This window comes from Zootoca vivipara, chromosome 13, assembly GCF_965207765.1.
Source record: "Zootoca vivipara chromosome 13, rZooViv2.hap1.1, whole genome shotgun sequence".
In the NCBI taxonomy this organism is placed as follows: Eukaryota; Metazoa; Chordata; class Lepidosauria; order Squamata; family Lacertidae; genus Zootoca; species Zootoca vivipara.
Genome location: NC_142596.1, coordinates 9,738,353 through 9,759,010, shown reverse-complemented (window position 1 = coordinate 9,759,010; position 20,658 = coordinate 9,738,353). Strand labels below are relative to the sequence as shown.

Genomic DNA, 20,658 nt, shown 5'->3' with positions numbered 1-20,658 from the left:
TGGCTACCAATTAAGTTTCCGGGTCCAATTCAAAGTGCCGGTTTTGACCTATATAGCCTTCAACGGCTCAGGACCCCAATACCTCAAGGACTGCCTCTTTCCATATGAACCTACCCGGACCCTGAGATCATCTTCTGAGGCCCTTCTTCATGTGCCGCCTCTTCGAGTGGTCCAAGGATGGCAACATGAAAACGGGGCCTTCTCTGCAGTGGCTCCCCGTCTGTGGAATGCTCTGCCCAAGGAAGTTCACCTGGCGCCTTTAGGTGTGTTAGGGCAAAATTCTGGGTGCGAGAATGCTCAGCCACCCAGCTCATCAGGCAAGGGCCTGTGGTCGTTGCGGAGTATAAAAGGAAGGAGTCCAGCCATGATCCGGAGCAAACAGCAAGGTTTATTACTGCGCAGCAGGTTCAATGCCAGACTGAACACTGTGAACAGGGCTGCAAGAACTTTTAAAACTTCCCACCACCATCCCATAATGCACATCGAAAGCATCATACATACATCACTTGTGACAGGGTAAAACGTCAGAAAAGGGGAAGGTGCAAGGGGCATTAGCATACAGGTAAACAGGAGGTAAGCAGGATTAGCATAAGGATGTCCCAGGACATTGTTAAGCAAGTACCAGTAAGTATCTGGGAAGGGATCCTTGAGTACCTGGTGGGGGGAAACAATGGGTCCAGTTGTGTGTATTGCCTCTGGCTTCGGAGGGTTGGGAATGGCAGGAGATGGTACCTGAATGGATTATGGATATGCAGAGGAGCACCACCCTGGCTACCTGACCTCTTGCTTAAGGGATTATGGCTGTTTCCTGCATCCCTGAGAGCCCTTGGCCAGAGTCGCAAAAAGGAGGTTTCTAGAAATATTTAGAAATAAAGATACACTGTATTCATTCATAAAGAAATATGGTTACATAGAGTCTCAGGCAACAGAGAAAGGGTAGGAAAGGGAGCCTTTATTACTCAGGGCTTGATCTTGAGGGGTTCGTGTTGGTGCGATACTAGAGTGGTGTTGTAGGATCAAATGGGGTCCCCTTGAGGGCATTAGTGCCAATCTTGATTCCCAAATGAAGCCTCGTTTGGGTGCCCCCCCCCTATAAAATTCCCTAACAGTCCCCCATTCGGAGATAGATTCGTGACCCAGTTCTGAAAGAACAACGAATCTTTTCTCCGCTCCTTCCTGCCCTTCCCTGGGGTCCTGGGTGCCAAAGCTCTGTGATCTGGTATTCTCCTTCCTCAAGTGTCGCATCTGAACATATTCTGGGAAGAGGGTACGGTGCTGAGAATAAGTTCTTTAGGGAAAGAGATTTGAGGGGTTTGTGTCAGGGAAGAAGCGGAACAGGGAACAACAAGGGTTAATACAATGCATGGCACAACAAAACACAGGTACACATAAACTAAAACAATTCCTTTAAATAACCATCCTAGGTTGGGGGGGGGGGCCAGCCCCATATGTCAAAGTCCGAAAGTCCTTCATGTTGAATAGCTTCCAGTTGTCCAGCCAACTTATGGATATTGTTCAAGTGTCCCGGAATATGTAGAGTCTGGTCTGTGACATACGTGCAGCACTCAGAGTTGATCAGGGCACAAGTCCCGCCCTCACTGGACAATAAAGAGTCCGTAGCAATTCGGTTCTGTTCTGTTCTGCCTTCTGCATGAATTTTAAAAGTACGCCTGTAAGTTTAAGATGTCTACATGGTTGGAGCTAGCTCCATACACAGGGAATAGTGCCCTGCCCCATGTTTCCCTATTGGCAGCCACGTCAGAGAGTTTGGGGAGGGATTTTGATTTTCCCTTATTCCTTTGCCTTCCCGCCGGTAAGTCGCGAGTGATAAAGCAAATCAGGTTCAAGAAAAGTTGGATCTGCTCCGAGCTGGCATGGGGCTGTACTGGTAGGGTGTGGGGGTTAGGAGTTTAAGAGGGTTATGTCCTTTGCAATCTCCCCGCAGCGCTGTGGTCCGGTGTGGTCCCATACTGGAGAGGTGGGTGAAGGGCCTATGGGGTGGTACCAACCCTCAAGGTACTCTTCCCCCTTTCCAGCCCTCTGTGTGTCCAGGATTCCACAGGCAGCAAAATCGCCTCAAACAAATCCCTTGTAGTTGGGGCTTTGAAAGTTTTGGGGTCAAGAGGAGGCACTGGAACCCAAACATTAGGTTTTCCGTTTGGTGTTGCTTGTCAGTATAAACATGCACAGCCCCTCCCTGCTCTATTTCTGTCCAATTTGGGTGGCGAAGGGCCTCACCTTGTCCATAGAGGAGGTACGATCCATTAGCACAGTCCATATGGTAGTATTGTTGTTCCATGGAAAGGTTGGCATATAGAGAGTTCCCAGTACTGAGTCCCAGTGATTTTAGGCACCAGCGAGTGACGTAGTAAGGTTTGGGAACCCGGGTGACAGAAGTTGAAATCCCCCATTCGGTCAGGGTTGTGGTCGCCCCCTAGGTCTACAGTGTGGTAGTCGAGGAAGTGGCAGTCAGCTTGCAGTCTGGAGCATTGGTCCGACAGGACCAAGGCAGGTTGAGAGCAGAAGAACAGGGTAAGGAGGTAAAGGATGGGACCCATGTTCAGTTCAACGTGGAGCGACAAACAACTGACAGCTGTCAAAGCATGAGTTGTCAAACGAAGCGATGAGTGAGCGGCTGACAGCTGTCAAAGCAGGAACTGTCAAAACAAAGCGACGAGTGAGCGGCTGAAGCGACGGTAGGAAGCAGGAGCGAAGCGAAGGCTGAAGCGACTGCAGGAAGGCTGAAGCGACGGCATGAAGGCTGAAGGGAAGCGAAGGCTGAAGTGATGGCAGGAAGCAGGAGCGAAGCGAAGGCTGAAGCGACGGCAGGAAGGCTGAAGATAGACGGCAGGAACTATTCACGTCTTAGGCGCAATTTGATGGTGTTGGGGTCTGGAACTATCTCCGAGGTCCAGATGTCCAAAGCGGTTTAGAGGAGATCCTGGTCTGGTCCGGTCTGTTGGGCCCGATCTTGGTCCCGATTCAGGTCCGGTACTGTTTTCTTACACCTAGTGTGATGCAGCCAAGAGTTCTTCTCCCCTATTTTAGAGCAGTGGGTGAGGTGAGGAGAACTTGAGATGGTCCCTCCCAAGGTGGTCAAAGTGGCTGCTTCTGGTACACTTTAACTGAAATCCAGTCTCCAGACTTCATGGATTCTGAAGCCTCTTTTTTTGGTCAAATGAGTTAAAACAATTAAAAAAGATGTGTAGAGAAGGTTGGCACACTGCAGAGTGCCAGGTGGGACAAGAATATGTGGTGATAAGTTGGTCTAACTTAATAAATTGGTCTTAACAATAGCCTGATCTACTGGAAAGTATAAAAATGCATGAGAACCCTCCAATGGGGTAAAAGCAAAAGTATGGTAAACATAAAAACAATTACACAAAAACTGTGGTCCCCCCTCCCCCCATGGAAATAACACACTATCAGACATAGTTCAGCAATTCTACATAATAACACATAATATACACAACATACAATTATTAATTCCACCCCAGTTGGATGTATTTGAGGAAATCTGTGGTTTTGAGGCAGTTCTTGCCTTTTTCACACATCTTTAGCCATTTGGCACATTTGCTTGAGGTTAGAAAGGGACAGAAAATGTCCTTACAATTCATCTCCCCCCCCCTTTTTGTCAGTCCATATCCTTTTGGAATGTGATTGTTGTGGCCAGAGTCTTCTTGGGAAGCTGTAAACAATAAAATCTTAATGCATTTAAGTATTTTATTCATCGCCTTTCTATATAGTTACTACTGTTATTACCTGCTAAGTTTGTTTGGTTCTTTTGCTAAAAGAGAACTTTATGAAGATAACTTAAAGGTGCTACCTGACAGAATGCAGTTACAAAACAATACTGTATTTGGAAGTACTTAGGTTAATTTCATAGACATAATGGAAAAATAAATAAATAAATGAAAGCAGATTATTTGCAACCTAAAAAGAAGCATCAAAGCCCAAAACAGAGGGAAGTCAACTTTATATAGCAGGGGGGAAGAATGCCTGTAAGGGAAGAAAGACTAAAAGAATAAAAGGGATTACTGTTTGTATCTCCTCTCTTTTTTTTTTTTTTTTTTTTTTGCTGTGGAAGAAAACAAGAGGCAAAATACACCAGGATTAATACCAGTATATGGTAGAGGTAAATGTGAGATTAGTACATCTCAAGGAAGCATTTACTGACGAAGCATTTGCCCAGTGACCAGAAGATAGCAATTTTCTATTAATTTACAAGTGTGGAGGGGGCGTCCCCCCTTTTGTGTAAATAACATACTGTCAGACGTACAGTAGTTCAATGTTTTTGTCGAATATCACACAACGTAAATTATATATCAGTTGTATGTCTTGAGGTCATCAAGTGAGCTTGAGACAATTCTGGCTGCTTTTAAATCCTAGGGCACAGAGTCTTGAGGTCGAAGAGAGAAAATATCCTTGTAATTCATCATAGTTAAGCATTTTATTCATTTAAATATTATTATTATCATTTATATTTAATTACTGCTGTTATTGTCTACTCAGTCTGTTTAGTTTACTTCACCTAGTTTGGCTGTGGAGGAAACAAAGGACAAAAATGTTGTTAATTAGGACACAATTGATAAGTTATTAACATTTTCCTTATGTGGTTCTGAATTCTCTTTGAGGTTCGCGTATCCTGTTTGAAAGGGACTATTATTACTATTATTATTTACAGGAAAGAATGACTTAGATGCTACATTCGTATGTACAGGAAGAAAAGGTAGAAATGCAAAAAAAATTGCATAAATAAAACAAAATGATATTTAGATTACCACTCAAACAACATTTTTTTTCAGATGGACTGGACACAAAGATATCAGATTAAAAGGAAAAAGTTACTATCAATTAATACGAAGACATTATAAAGACCACACATGTTAATATTGGACTGTAACCTTAAAGATTTGAAGGTGAATGGGAAAATAATGGAAAACTGATTTAATAAATGGAAGCTAGGAAAAGGACCCATACGTCACAGAAGGGGTGTAGCCCAAGACCGCCCTCCCTAGATTCATCATAGGTACATCATGAAAGGGGAGGTCTGGTAGCAGTAATCTGAGCAGTCTGGACCCTGCCCCCTGCCCCCAAAACCCAATCAACAAGAGATATTTACATTTCCCCGTTTCCCAGCCAAGTTAATCACACCCTTTTGTCTGGCACTCGGGTATCAGGATGCCAGGGATTACCTGAGACAATGAGAAGGTTCCCCCCACCCCCTTCTTCCTTGCAGAGGAACACCTGCTCAGAGAGTCAAAATGGTGTCAGTCAGGCCTGTCTTCCTGTGCTGCTTCAGACATGTGCCTGTACATTCATGTACATGTTTTATGAACAATTATTATATATGTGACCTTAAAATTCTTATAACAGAGCCTTAGTTTGCATAGTCTGTCTGTCAACTGGGTGGATCTGACCATCAGGGTAGTATGAAGAGAAGACAGCTATTTTCTATGAATTTCCAAGTGTGAAGGGCGCTTTACATTAAGAAATTTGAATAATATTTCATGTGCAGAGTATAACCTTGACACCTCTTAAGTTACAACCTTCTTTTTCTCCTCTCTTTCTCTTCAAGCTGACATAGTCTCTGTGCATGTACAGAGTTCATGATTTAGAAATCCATTGTACCAATTGAAAGTGTTGCAGCTGTTGGCTAAGTCACCATTTGAATAGAGGAAGGGAAGGGTGAATAGGTTAGATTTTACCCAGAAACCCAGCAATTTACACTTCCACCAAACCAGCAACAAAAAGTGGTCAAATTAAATTCTTTGGTAAGTTTAAATCCATTTCTTTAGCCTTTGTGTCCTGAGATATTTCTGACCTCTTATTTCCTGTTCCTTGCTGCTTAGGAAGCAGGCTTATAAATCTTAAACTTTAAATATATAAAACTTCAATATCCAGACAACGCAATATTTTCACCAGAAAGCTGAAAGAAAAGTTTGGTCAAATTAAACTCCTTAATGAAGTCATGGCACTAATTAGCCATGTTTACTGTACTATATAAACATCTCATACCCCAGGCAAAAGAAATCTAGATTTGCCCCCTTTATCTACAGGGTTTTTGGGGTGCAGACTTTTATTCAAAATATTTCACAAATGTGGATTATTATTATTAGTGTGCTTTCCCTCTAGTCATTAGCGGAACAATGACCCGCCCCCTTATGTACGGGTAAATGACCAGTCAGAATTCATAAATTGCAAATGTTTGTTTGTTTTAAATAACTTCAGCCATGGGCAGACTAAAATTCCCTGCCCCCTCATATATGGGAAAATGGCTACAGGGTCACAATTCATAAGATATATTCTGCCATTTATTTACAAGGGGAAATGGTCAAGACTTTTATATGTGCTTAAACTTTAAACCTTAATAGACAAAATGGTAAAACTCATATAATCACTCCTTAAAAAAGACACTCTTGTTCTAACTCTGAAAACCAATAATCTTTCCTTGCCAGAAAGCAGAGCTGGGCTGAATTTCAACCCATCACCACATCAGACACATTGCCTTTCACATAGCTCTAAAATGGGAGTTAGAAGGGACCCTGTGGTCATTTAGTCTAACCCTCTAAGATACAGGATCCACAAGATTTGAATTAAAATACCAACTTTATACAGAACCCTTTAGCAGATGAGTTTTTCCTTAAGAGGTTATATCAGGAGCCCAACACAATTGAAGTTAAAACTAGACTCAGATAGACAATTCCTGGCTAAGGAAGCTCTACTTTTGACAAACAAATCACCTTTATAGGAATAGCTGTTCAATTTTCCTTTAGTCAATATTCCTCTAGTCACTTGAAGAAAGACTCCCCTTTTGAGCCTCTCTCAATAACAAACATTTGCACACCTCATGAAGTGAACATTTTCAAGTTTCAAAATATTTTCAAAGTATTGAGCAAGCATTTTCAAGGTTACTTACAAACACATTCGCTTTCTCTCCTTCTACCTACCTAGCACCTTCGCATCACATACAACATACAATTTCAGACACATTCTCTCTCTCTCTCCTTCTACCTACCTAGCACCTTCACATCACATACAAAATGTAATTTCAAACACATTCTCTCTCTCTCTCCTTCTACCTACCTAGCACCTTCACATCACATACAAAATGCAATTTCAAACACATTCTCTCTCTCTCTCCTTCCACCTACCTAGCACTTTCATATCACATACAACATACAATTTCCTCATTTAACTCCCCCCCCCATTTGCAAGAGTCTGGTAGGGTTGGAAGGGATCTTGAGTAATCTAGTCCATCCCTTCTGAAATATGGGGATCTCAACACTATCATCGCCCTTTCAAAGCAGGATACACATACATTTGAGTACAGATGGCTAACTGGGAAGGAAACACGGGCTATGCCCTATCACGGAAGCACACATGTGTACTAAGGGAAAAGGAAGGAAGGGGAAGATTAAAAGTACCAACTTTACATGGAGGCCTTTAGCAAACCTGAGGGTTGGATAAACAGTTTTAAGAGGGAATTTACTTTCTCACTACCACCATTCTGTCCAACTGGACCAAGGTTAAACTGACTCAGATAGACATTTGCTGGCTATGGAGCCTCTACTTTTAATAACATTTCCCTAGAAGGAACACCATATTTCATAGTCACATGGTCCTAATACTTCCAAGGATTCCTCATAACAACAACACTCTTCTCTCAGAAGGAGACCTACCTAAGGCTTTATGAAATATAGACACTGCATTTTAGCTTGCAAAGAGCTGTTGTGCTCAATGAAGCTGGTTGCAGCAGAAACATTACATACAGAGCACATGGCTCCCTTGTTACACAGACCTTAAACATTGTGAGTTCACAAACAAACATTTTCAAAGTTACAATCTCCCTTTTCCCTTCCTGCTCCCCCTTTCTGTACAGAAAGGGGTAGGTATACACACACACCCTCTTTTACTCTCTGGAGAAAGATTGGCCTTCTACAGCCTCTTACAACCAACAAACATTCACACACCACTTCCACCCTTTTTCAATATTTGCCATGTTTTTGGGTTGATCAATCCCTTAACATAAAATTATTTAAGCAAGCTTGCATTATTATTATTTTTAAACTTTTTTTTTTTAACTTAAGGAAGGCAGTCTGTAGAGGTCATGGCCAATTTTTAAACACAAACTCCTTACATTCCCAAACCTTGATTACATTTCTTATTTATTTCAAGGGAAACAACGATCTCTAGCAGACACAAGGAACAGATGCACACACACTTAACAGACAAAACAAATAACAGACAACATGTAACGTGAAAACATATATATACCATTCCTATTGTTTCTCAGTCCTAAATAAAGTTACCTAGCTATTTCACAGAGTTTCTCCTGAGCCCTAGCTATCTGGTTTCCTCCCCAGACCTTTGGTGCTCACTTTTCCCGTTTCTCTTTGGGGTGCTTCCAACCACTCTGCCATGTCCTGCCTAATCCCTGTTAGGCTACCCCTCCTGGCAACCTCCTACCTATCGTCACAATCTTGAGAAATAGGGGACCCTACTGGACGCCCACGCTTTGCGGTGCCAGATCAGGTACCCCCTTGGATAGAATTTTTCGCTCCGGAATACCCCCCTTGCTTTTGGAAGCGGGCTCACGCACGATACACGTGTTACGTGGCTCGACCAGTGCGGCTGGGGTAAAGACAGGACAGAAAAGGCTTCAGCCTGCTGGCTGAAGTGGTTGAAAAAGAGCCTTTGGTCCCTTGCTTTTGGACAGGGCCTTCCTGCCAGGGCGGCTGACCAAAGGACCCCCACTCTTTTCTGGAAAAGGGGGGGTGGAGAAGCAACAGAGATAGAGCTCAGAACTCCCCTTTCGAGTTGAGCACGGCACACGGTCCGGAGAGACAGGACAGAAAGCACGATAGATAAGAGGGCAGAGAATTCAGTTGCCAGGAGATACCACCCCGCTACCACCAGTGCACTGGGTTTTAACCTTATACTCACACACTCCTCCGTGTTGATCCTGGGGATGAAGAAGCTGGCCGGCCGGTTCTTGCCTTTGCTCCCTGGCTGGGTCCTTCGAGACTTGCAGATTACCGCCTGGAGGATGGCCGAGGGTCCAAAGGGGTCTTCCCAGGCAAAAGGGCCTGGTGCCGGCTGAAGATCTTGGGGCCCTCAGTCAGCCACACAGGAGAACCGCAAGTCCCTGTTCGGGCGCCAAATGTTAGGGCAAAATTCTGGGTGCGAGAATGCTCAGCCACCCAGCTCATCAGGCAAGGGCCTGTGGTCGTTGCGGAGTATAAAAGGAAGGAGTCCAGCCATGATCCGGAGCAAACAGCAAGGTTTATTACTGCGCAGCAGGTTCAATGCCAGACTGAACACTGTGAACAGGGCTGCAAGAACTTTTAAAACTTCCCACCACCATCCCATAATGCACATCGAAAGCATCATACATACATCACTTGTGACAGGGTAAAACGTCAGAAAAGGGGAAGGTGCAAGGGGCATTAGCATACAGGTAAACAGGAGGTAAGCAGGATTAGCATAAGGATGTCCCAGGACATTGTTAAGCAAGTACCAGTAAGTATCTGGGAAGGGATCCTTGAGTACCTGGTGGGGGGAAACAATGGGTCCAGTTGTGTGTATTGCCTCTGGCTTCGGAGGGTTGGGAATGGCAGGAGATGGTACCTGAATGGATTATGGATATGCAGAGGAGCACCACCCTGGCTACCTGACCTCTTGCTTAAGGGATTATGGCTGTTTCCTGCATCCCTGAGAGCCCTTGGCCAGAGTCGCAAAAAGGAGGTTTCATTTAGAAATAAAGATACACTGTATTCATTCATAAAGAAATATGGTTACATAGAGTCTCAGGCAACAGAGAAAGGGTAGGAAAGGGAGCCTTTATTACTCAGGGCTTGATCTTGAGGGGTTCGTGTTGGTGCGATACTAGAGTGGTGTTGTAGGATCAAATGGGGTCCCCTTGAGGGCATTAGTGCCAATCTTGATTCCCAAATGAAGCCTCGTTTGGGTGCCCCCCCCCTATAAAATTCCCTAACAAGGTGCCAGGCAAAAACGTTTATTTTTAACCAGGCCTTTGGTTGATTTGATCCTATGCCCTTTTAAAACATGGGGTGTTGTTTTTTTTATGGGGGCGTGTTACTAGATTGTTGTTTTTATTCTGATTGTATATGTTGCAATCTTTTCTTTGAACCGCTCTGAGACCACCAGGTATAGGATGGTATATAAGCTCAATTAATCACCACCACCACCATCAGTTTGATTATCTGATTAATAATTTCAAAGTTGGTCCTTCAGTTGCTGTTAGACCCCCCCCCCCGACTCCATTCATCCTTGATGATTAGCCATGCTGGCTGGGGTTGATGGGAGTTGGAGTTGGAGTTCAGCAACATCTCGAGGGCCATGGTTCCCCATCTCTCCCTGTGGAGGAGCTGGCCTCACCCTGCTTTTGTTCTCGCTTTACAGGTCGTGGCGCCATGGCAGAAGTGCCAACCATTGTGGCGAAAGTAAAGGCGATCCTATCGGAGCGGGGCCTGTCAGCGCACAGCTGATCCCCAGTGAACGGGCAGCATTTCTGTCTCCTTCTGGGACTACAAAGGTAGAAAGAGCAGGGAGTGAAGACCACAAAAACTGGACCCAGTCCTTACTGGCAGCTCTGTCTCTGCGTGGTTGGAGACCTCCTGCACTTGAGCTTGAGAGTTTTGATGGGGGGGGTCCTCTGTAATCCCTTTCGTGCAACCCCAATGCTTGTTCCAGCTTGAAGAGGGAGTTGTAAACTCACAATATGCTGCACAGTTTTAATAGTGTGGCATTTGCCTTGCAGACAAGAGAGGGTGTTCATAAAAAGTCAAGAGAACATCTGTAGTAAAGGTTCATAACAGTTTCTTGGCTGTAGCCTTTGCACCGGGGATTTCACAGGATTAGAAGGTGAGCTGTTTCACAACTTTCCTGGGGTTAGGCTTCCATTAGTAAGTCTGCTTAGGGGCCCTATGACTTTAGCTTTTGGTGCTCCCCATGTCTGCTGACGCTCAGGAATGCTGACTTCAAAGAGAGAAGCAAACAGACCCTCTGCAGGAGAGGCCTTGTCAGACTTTGCTACCAGTGTGTAGTGCTTTCGGCACCTTGATTTGGGGCTGGGGTGGGCGATGGCCTGGGAATTTATTTGCTGAGAAACGGGCTAAACAAACACTCACAATTGATTAACAGCTTTATTACACAAGAGTTGGGGTGGGGCTGACCGGGATTGGATGGTGGGAGGAGATCCATTCCAGGCCCGTCTCTATCCCTTTGATCCCTCCCGGTGGGCCAATGTCAGGTTGGGTCGGTGGACTGCCCTGCCTGGTCAGTGGCCTGTCACATAAACACAGCAGAGTTTGCTCTCGTGTCCTTAGAGTGCATTTAAAGCCAAATCAGGTTCCGCACATACAGGGGAGCCTGGTACAAAACGTACGCGGCGCATGAAGGACAAACTTTGAACTGCTACGCACGAGAGAAACATTGGATCCTTGTCAGTTTCCTACAGATAAAAAGCTCTTTGTAGTTTTCCCACCTTGCCTTCCAGCTTGTCGCAGGGACACTACTTCCTGTGTGGGGATGGAGGAGTGGGGTTAAGGGCATGAGATTCACCATAGGTCATCGTCTCTCGGAGACGGAGCACAAACTTTGCGTCCAGAAAGAGCCTCTGTCGGCAGCTTGGCAGGGCAGGGGTGGCCTTGGGAGAGCCATGACCAATTGGGGTGAAATGGAACAATGCCCGCAGGAGGGTGATTTCTTTGCCTTCAATCTTTGGTTCTCAGACTGCAGGGATAGGCATAGCTGAAGATAGCAGGGAATTCCAGGGAGAATGGGTTATTTGCCCTGAAGCATAGTGCCTTTTTCCCTCCACCAGCCCAAGACCTGGGTGGCTTGAACCCCTGACTGAGGGTCCTCACTGATCCACACTGCACTTGTGGGGGCAAAAGTATCATCATTGCCCTATCACCCCACCCAGCTGCTCTTGGAAGAGCTGCTGCTTTGCCTTAACTAAGAGAGGACCAAAGATGCCTTGGTTTATTCTAAATTTGCTGCTGGATTAATTCCCCAGTTCTCTGCAGCAATTGAGAAGCTGACCCGTAGACACAACTTTCTTTGCCTATACAGACCATATATTTGTTTGTGCTTTGATTGGATGGAGTCTCCCCCTTGAAGAAAACCTCTGATTTTGACTGGAGCAATGGCATGGCAAGGGGGTGTCAACCAGTTTTCTCTTCTTGATCCACCCCCCCATCTCTGCTATCAGCTCAATTGAGCCAACCCAGTTGCCTGCATTGTGTCCATATTCCCCCCCCCCCAACCACCAAAGTGGTGCTAGTAGCTCGGGGAGTAAGACAGTTTTGATCAGGAAATGGGAGAAAAGACCAGACACATTTCATATTGGTTGAGTAGGTAGAGTAAGTATTTTGCATACAAAGAGTCCCTGTTTCTAATTCCTGGCACCTTCAATGAAAGGGATCTTGGAAAAAAGGGGTGATGGGAAAGTCCTGTCTCCTGGGGACCCTGGGGAAGAATCTGCCTATCAAGGTAGATGGACGAATAAAATAGTTCCTCTCTCCCTGTGTACATGCGTGTTTTGCTTTTAAGCCAAAATGACCGTGGATTTTCTGTGCCAGAATTGGCTGGACCAACCATGTTTCCAGCAGCGCTGCCGCTGCCTGTTTATCTAACGTGAGCCGTTGAAGAGGGTTTTTATAGGCATTGTGCAATGGCTGACGTCCAAAGCTCAGGGCCAGGGGAAGGCGGTGCTTTCTGACAATTTGCATGCGCAGCATTGATGTTTGCAAACTTGCCTTGCAGATTGGCGACCGGCTGCATTTATAAATATTGACAGAAGCTTGCTTGCCTCACTACGCCCAGCGAGGCCAAGCAGATAAAAGTCCTGGGAGACACTTCTGCATTGCATGTTGCATGGCAGTACAGACACAGCATGCAGCTGTGCAGTTTTACTCGGGCTTCGCCATTCATTGAGGGATTCTATGCTCCGTCGTGTCTGTTCTCCTGCCACCGACGGTGGAGGCCTGGCAACCCCAAAAAACAAATTTTGCCCAGTGCACACAAAAAATTGCCACATCTGCAAAACTGCCAAGTTAACCTCTGAGATTGATCTTTAATGCAATTGCTCTTGTAGGTTTTCCATGGAAGCGTCCTTCACTCGTATCTGTTGTATGAGTTGAATCGTTCAAAAGTGCAATCCTGCACATGTTTGCTCAGAAATAAGCCCCTCTGGGCACCAGTGGGGCTTACTCTCATGTAAGTGTGCATTGGGCTGCAGTCTTTAGTTCAGGCATAGGCAAACTCGGCCCTCCAGATGTTTTGGGACTACAACTCCCATCATCCCTAGCTAACCGGACCAGTGGTCAGGGGTGATGGGAGTTGTAGTCCCAAAACATCTGGAGGGCCGAGTTTGCCTATGCCTGCTCTGGTTGCTCTTTTCTCTGCCTTTTCCAAGAGAGGCTCTTGTACAGGGTCACATGATGTGGGGTGACCACTTGCGCTCCATCATGTGACTTGAAGACCCATTTAGATGAAGTGTTTCTGTCTCAATAAACTAGTTCCAGACGAAGCAGGTGGGTGTGACTCAAGGTACATTCCATTTGGCTGACAACCCAGCAACTCGGAGACGAAAATGTTGCGAGATATCACTGTAGAACAGACAGAACAGGTGATTTAGAGTTCCTTAATTGAATTGCTTCTTAGCAAAGGATGTGCTAGAAATACTCCCCTATTGTACTTTTCATCATCATAAACAAAAGGGGCAGAGGCTTTCATTTTCATTTTCAACTAGTTCTACCCGGCCACGCGTTGCTGTGGCTCAGCCAGGGTCCCTGTTTCCAAGGACAGGTGCATGACGTAACGACACCCCACTCTCTGTTCCCCCCGCTGCGTGACGCCATCTTCCCCCATGTGATGTCACCCTCCCCCAACACCCCCCCCTGCATACCATATGCACATTTTGGGAAGGGCCTGGCTGCTTCCCTCGGCAAATCCTGGCAGGCGAGGGGGCAGGTGGTTCATCTGCAGTTCCTTATTGAAGATGGACATGCCAAGGGCGGGGGGAGAGGCAAGACGCCAGCCCCCAGTCTCCCAGAAGGAGCCGCCTACCGAATGCACATTTTGGGGAGGGCCTGGCCGCTTCCCCTGGCGGATCCCGGCGGGCAAGGGGGCAGGCGGCCCAGCTGCAGTTCCTTATTGAAGGTGGACATGCCGAGGGCGTGGGGGAGAGGCAAGGCGCTGGCGGCAAAGGGACAGGATCCGGCCCCCGCTCTCCTAGAAGGACCCACCAGCCACCCGCTCCCAGTATCCTCTGCACGCTCGCGCCGGAAGGATGCCACTGCGCACACCAAGGCATCCTGGGAGTAAAAAAATTACTATAGCATGTGTTGCTTTGACGTCCAATAGATGGCGTCGTTTTTCCAAAAAAGTATGTTTTTACCTGTCACAGGTGTGACATCTATATAATCTAATTATATGCAAACACTCCCGTATTCGAATGCAATGTTGTGTCAAAATTTCAAAGCAATCAGTCAAGAACTTTCGGAGATTTTTGATTTTGTACAAACGGATATTTACATTTTTATTTATATAGATGAAAGCTGAACATTCAGGGAAAGGTCCTGGTATGCCCTTAAGGTTCTCAGGCCTCCACTGGCCCCCCTGGCTTTGCCACCCAAACGGTCTACAGTGGTCCGTTGGACTGGTTGCCTGTAAATTTTAATTCCTTTTTCCACCACCTTTCCCACGCACTGAATTCTATATTATGTCCTATGTCTCTCACCTAGTTAAGCTGACTTAACCATCTCGCCCTTTTTCTCCCACTCCAACAATAATTTATACATCCTGGAAATTAACTTTCCTGACGTTTCTATAACCTCCCTTTCAAATTGTGAACTTTGAGTCACAAACCCATTTTTCTTGTCAACTTTAAACAAGGTTAAAGGAGTGGATAATGTTGAAGAATGCACACATTTTAGATCTTGAAGGGCAGGATATAAAATTTGACTGGCATGCATGTCTATGGTATGGAATATATAAGAGCTTCTTGAATCATGTAGTCAGGAAGAATTTGTTTAGAGTATGAGATAAATACAAAAACCTGCTTGAAAGGAAAACATCACTCTGGCTCTCACCCACAGAAGCAGAATCCTTGAGAATATCGCCAGTGGATAACATATAGAGATTTACTGGCTTTTCACAATAAGAGATAAGATTGAAGAAGCTGGAAGATGTTAATTTTGCAGTAACTGATTGCTTACAATATTATCAAGTACATGAAATTTATTATTTGCCTTTTATTTATTGTAAGCTGCCTTGACCATATTTTATACTGAAAGATGGGATGGAAAAAATAATAAATGAGTGAAACTAAAAATTGACTGGTGTTCTAAATAAATATGAGAGTCTTTCTCATGCTGTGATTGCCTGGGGCAGGGTTATGATGGTTAATGTGTTATGGAAGCTTGTGATAATTAAGGAAGTGATTAATTTTATTATTGCACTATCATCACTGGAGAAGATGATGTATCTGTCAAGGGTATGTGGACTTCACATTTGGTACGTGGTAATGAATAGCTGGCCACATCTTCCCCCGGGGTTGACCTTTATGTATATGGGGAAAAAGCTGAGTTAATTAATGCATTGCCAGGCCTCCTGTCCTGCTTTGCTAAGGACAAATTAAGTCTTTGAACAGAGCTTGGGAGTCTGTCTTTTATGTTGTGAGAACGCAGTACTGAGTCAGCAGCATCGTCCTAGAATAATAACCCACGAACCCCAGAGGCTCTCTGGCTTCTACCCACCAAGGTCTTGAATGCGTGCAAGGCAGCAACCTTGCTGAAACTGAGCAGGCCTGGGTCTGGTCAGCACCTGTGTAGGAAAGTTCCTGGGCACAAATGGTAGCAGAGAGCTTTTCGCTGAATATCATGCTGGTCAAATATTTTGTTGCTCATCAGAAGAGCTATGCACCCAAATGAACATCAGGATATGTGTGCATATGGTTTTTGCATCTTCGTTATTAATAGTTTTTATTCAGTTTTATTCAGTTTTCTGTTTTACAATTTAAGATACTCATTTTACATCCTTAAGATATCAATGACTTCCCTTCTTCTCTTTCCATGGTTCATTTTACATATCTTATATCCCTGCATATTTTACAAAAAAACTATACCAATCGGTTTTCCATTAATGCACCCATCAAAACTTATTTACACTGTTGAATTTATCTTAATGCCGCCAGCGTTTTCAGCTGTACACAATTATTTTCGATATATTCAATAAGCGTTTTCCAATCTTCTTTAAACGTATGTTCTTGTTCTCTTATTCTATACGTTAAGTCTGCGAGTTGTGCATATTCTGTCAACTTAAGTTTCCATTCTTCTTTAGTTGGGACCTCGCTCGTTTTCTATTTTTGGGCTAACAAAACATGGGGCGTTGTAGCAGCATACATAAATAACCTTTTTTGACACCTGGGAATTTAGTTAATAGTTATTATAGATTTTTCCTATACATGGGGGGGGGACCCAGAACCCTCAACATTCACCCCTCCCCACTTTAATATATACACCATCCCTGCCTCCTCTTCCCAAATAGACAAGTCCCTCTACCTATCAAAGCACACAGGCACTTGATGCCTTTTCATGTGTGCATGCTTATACTAAAAGGCATGAGTCCAAATTTCCAGTTTGTAAGATTTATTGATGTTCTTAGCAATACTGACAGTGTTGTCATACCTAAGGGATGGAGGAGGATTTCAGTTTGGTTCACATTTAAAGCTGAATCCATCACATTTTGCACTTTTCGATGGAACATGTGAATCAAAACACAACTATTCTCCAACATTTGCACATATCTGATCATTTTGATGCAGTTCCCCAGCCAACATTTGAAAAACAATGCCTGTATTGGGGAGGGTGTGTGTAAAAAATGAAGATATTAGTGAAAATAACATACCAAAATCCATTATTTGCGGGAAATTTGATTGCGTGCACTTTGTGTACAAATGTGTCCACTGCATCTAAAAATGTGTTTGTTAGGAGGCATTCACTGATGAATTTCCATGAGGATTTTTTAAATTAAAAGACCATCATGCAATTTGCTGCAGAATGTGGAGAACTGAAAACTTCCATCCCATAGCATACCTATGAAAAGCCTTGCTGGGGGTTGGCTCCTCCCTCAGATGCATTTTGTTGGCTACCTTGAGGAACAGGATGTGTGGACTGGATGCAACTTTGATCTGCTCTATCTGGAGTGTTCATATTTCCTCCTTTAGATGTCATTCTTCAACGAAATACGCGATTCCAAGCTTGCAGCAAAAACAATACTGATAAAGAAAACGAGAAGAACAGATAAAGGACTCGGCAGTTGGCAGCCTAATTCTTAGGAACACCCTTAGATGCTGTAGTAAGACGCAGGCACGTGGGGGTGGGTGTCTTGTAGCCAAAACCAGGAAGCGCAAGAATAGAAGTGGTTTGAAGCACTTGGGCCTTGCGGGTTGGAAAGGGCGACCGAAGAGGAACTGAAACGAGCTATTGCAGCTCTCTCGACATTTCCTCAGGAGCAAGTCCTGTTGAACTTGGTGGGAGCAAATTCCGAAAAAACAGACAGAAATGTTGAGTTGTCAGATTTCACATGCGTGGGGAGGAAGAAGTGAAACTGACTGTGATTATAGACAACTCCGGCGACCTGGAAGAAAGGAGAAAGCTGGGTTGCACTCGTTGACCCTCGGATGTCAATCTTCCATTGCTGTGGGTGTCTGCCTAGCCTATAACTCCTCTCTCCTTTTACTTAACAGCACAAACCATTCAGATCTAGGGCAGCATCCAGTTTCTCACAGACGGCTGCAGGAAGCCCTAGTGCAGGTGATAACCCTACCTTACCGTTGCCTCCCAGCGACTGGTATTCGGAGATAACACTGCCTCAGAACATGGAGTGTAGCCTTTTGGCTATCATCATCACTATCAGTTTGTTTAGCATGAGCATTTTTTCCACCCCACTCTTCAGCCTCAAAGGGGCTCCCGAAGTAGTTGACAACTATCAAAACGTCAAGACCTTGCCCTCGGACTCACAATCTGAGGGACAAGCTCAGGTGCGACTTTTTAGGCACAGAGATATTGTGAGAACCAGAAAGGGTGAAATTTTGGAGAGGAGCCTCAAGTTGCTGTTTTTCAGCAGAGAGAGTGGTGAGGTCCTGCGGCGCCAGCTTTACCCCCCTCTTTCAGTGAAAAGGTAAACCACCGTGAAGTGCAAATATATAAATGTACCGTATATGCACCAACAACCTTCACATATACAAGAAGTTTCAAAAATGTGTACAAAATCTCATGCTCGAGGTCTTAAAAGTCCAGTATAAAGTGCAATAATCAAGTCCGACAGGAAAGTGCTATGATGTATCATGCGTTCTTATCTCTTCCCATGCGTTCTTATCTCATCCGACGGGTGGCCAGCTTCTTTCCCGTTTCACAGGAATGGTTTCCTCAGGGGGCGGACTCTTTCAAAGGTTCATGTGCAAAGGCTTAACAAGACTACCGAAGCTCAAAATCCTCAAAGATTGATGATCAATTATTGCACTTTATTGCACTTTATACTGGACTTTTAAGACCTCGAGCATGAGAGTTTGTACACATTTTTGAAACTTCTTGTATATGTGAAAGTTGTTGGTGCATATATATTTATATATTTGCACTTCACGGTGGTTTACCTTTTCATTGTTTTGCTAACATTACCGTGTTGTCTGTCTGTTGCTGTTACCCCCCTCTTTCAGCCTGATGGAATGGCTGCTGCGGGTAACAGTTGAGGGAGGAGCCCGATGCAACTCGCCTGTGCCACGGATAGGCATGTTCCCTGCATTTATCTAATCCCGTTGAAATCTAGTGATGCTGCCTGGAAGTGTGGTCAAAGATAGCCCAGCTATCAGTAGCAGCAGAACTTTGGTGGGGAACTTGTGGTCTTTCAGACGTTGGCAGACTCCACCTTGCAGCAGCTCACAGCCTGTGTCCAGTCACTAGGGATGTTGGGAGCTGCAGTCTAGCCATATCTTGAGGACAATGGGTTCCACCATCCGTGGGTTACAGAATCTGGGTCTGAAGCACTTTATTGAGTAACCAAGCTGGGTCTGAGCGGTGACAAGATGCTCTCACAGACGTGGAACCCCACTGGAATGCATGAAATGCCGTACTGAAGGGGAAATGCAAAATCTCAAAGCTTGCATACCTTTGCATAAGCATTTCCCAAACTTGGGTGTTTTTGGACTACAGTTCTCCTCATCCCTGACCACTGGTCCTGCTAGCTAGGGATGATGGGAGTTGTAGTCCAAAAATACCTGGAGACCCAAGTTTGGGAAACCCTGGTTTACATGAACTGGGAGTTTTGCCTGCTTAGAAATCTTCCTATTAACTACACAGGAAAAAAACAAATCGTCATCTCCGCTGATTCTAGAATTTAATTTAATGTTTGGGTCCCTCATACCTCTCCCTCTCTCTCTCTCTGTGTGTGTGGGGATTCTTCCTACTTCTGGAGATAGAATTCCACCCTTCGCCACCTCACTAAAAAAAGAATACCACATTGCCCTATAGTAAAAGACTTCTGGGAAAAGATTTATAATGAGTTTTAAAAAGTGTTGAAAAACACATTTATTAAGAAACCAGAAGCCTTCTTATTGGGTATAGTTGGAAGAGAAATTCCCAAAGATGTTACTTTTTTTTTGTATGCCACAACAGCAGCAAGAATATTGATAGCTAAGAAATGGAAAACACAAGAGGTACCAACTGTGGGAGAATGGCAAATGAAAATGATGGACTATATGGAACTGGCTGATCTGACCGGGAGACTACGGGACCAGGGAGAAGAGACGGTGGAAGAAGATTGGAAGAAGTTCAAAGTTTATTTAAAGAAATATGGTAAAATTTGTTAGTATGAATTGATTTGGAAGTGGTTAGTTGCTGTAGAGTTAGAAGATAGTTTAAAATTTTATAAGGAAAGTTAAAGTAAAATGATAAAGATAATGTAGCTAGGGATATTATGCTTAAGAATATATATATTGTGAGTTAAAGGTATGATACAGAAATTGCTGAAGATGATTGAAAATGAACCGCAGAAAGGAAGGACTCGAGGAATTCACCCTAAAATTTGAAGAAAAGTTTAAGATTGAGAAAGGTACAGATTTTGTATGAGTGTTGTAAATGTGTGTGTTTTTTGTTGTTGTTGATGTTGTTTTTCTTTTTGTTCTATTGTTCTATTGTATTTTATTGCAAAATAAATAAAAAAAATTGGAAAAAAGAAAAGAAAAAAACAATACCACGTTTTTGCATTTACAGAGCTGCATCCTAGTGAAATGGGGAAATTTGAGGGGGGGGGAGGAAGTGAAAGTACCAGTGCATATACCACAGACTGCTCATTAAATCTACTTGCCTGTGTCTGCAGCTCATTTTACCACCACAACCCATGTTGCCCTTTCTTATGGGAGTGAGGAGTAGAAAGTTGGCATCCGTACCACCTTCTCCCACAGTTGGTTTAGACCACAGCGCCACCCATGTCCCCTTAATTAACTTAATTAAGTTAATTCTTAGGATTTAGAGGTGTCCAATACACAACTGGAGAAATTTGCCTCTGTTCATCAACTCTTCAGACATGCTAATTCCAGGGGATTAACAGCTTAAATACACATGAGCCCGG

At 44.3% G+C, this 20,658-nt stretch overlaps 1 protein-coding gene across 9 annotated transcripts in view; it reads left to right on the top strand.

Annotated features, from left to right (window-relative positions):
• The window catches only part of PPCDC (phosphopantothenoylcysteine decarboxylase), a 36,603-nt gene extending 16,328 nt beyond the window's left edge, over positions 1–20,275 (top strand). For 3 of the 9 annotated variants that reach the window (XM_088657441.1, XM_088657447.1, XM_088657442.1), the window contains exon 6: positions 19,704–20,275. In XM_088657441.1, coding sequence (XP_088513567.1) covers positions 19,704–19,897 — 194 coding nt within the window. In that variant the 3' untranslated portion in view covers positions 19,898–20,275. Of the gene's footprint in view, positions 1–10,425; positions 12,549–13,123; positions 14,330–19,703 lie in introns of those variants that run through there. The other 6 variants (XM_088657446.1, XM_035131952.3, XM_035131951.3 and 3 more) reach the window with 4 other exon arrangements.
• Positions 20,276–20,658: the final 383 nt, after the last annotated feature.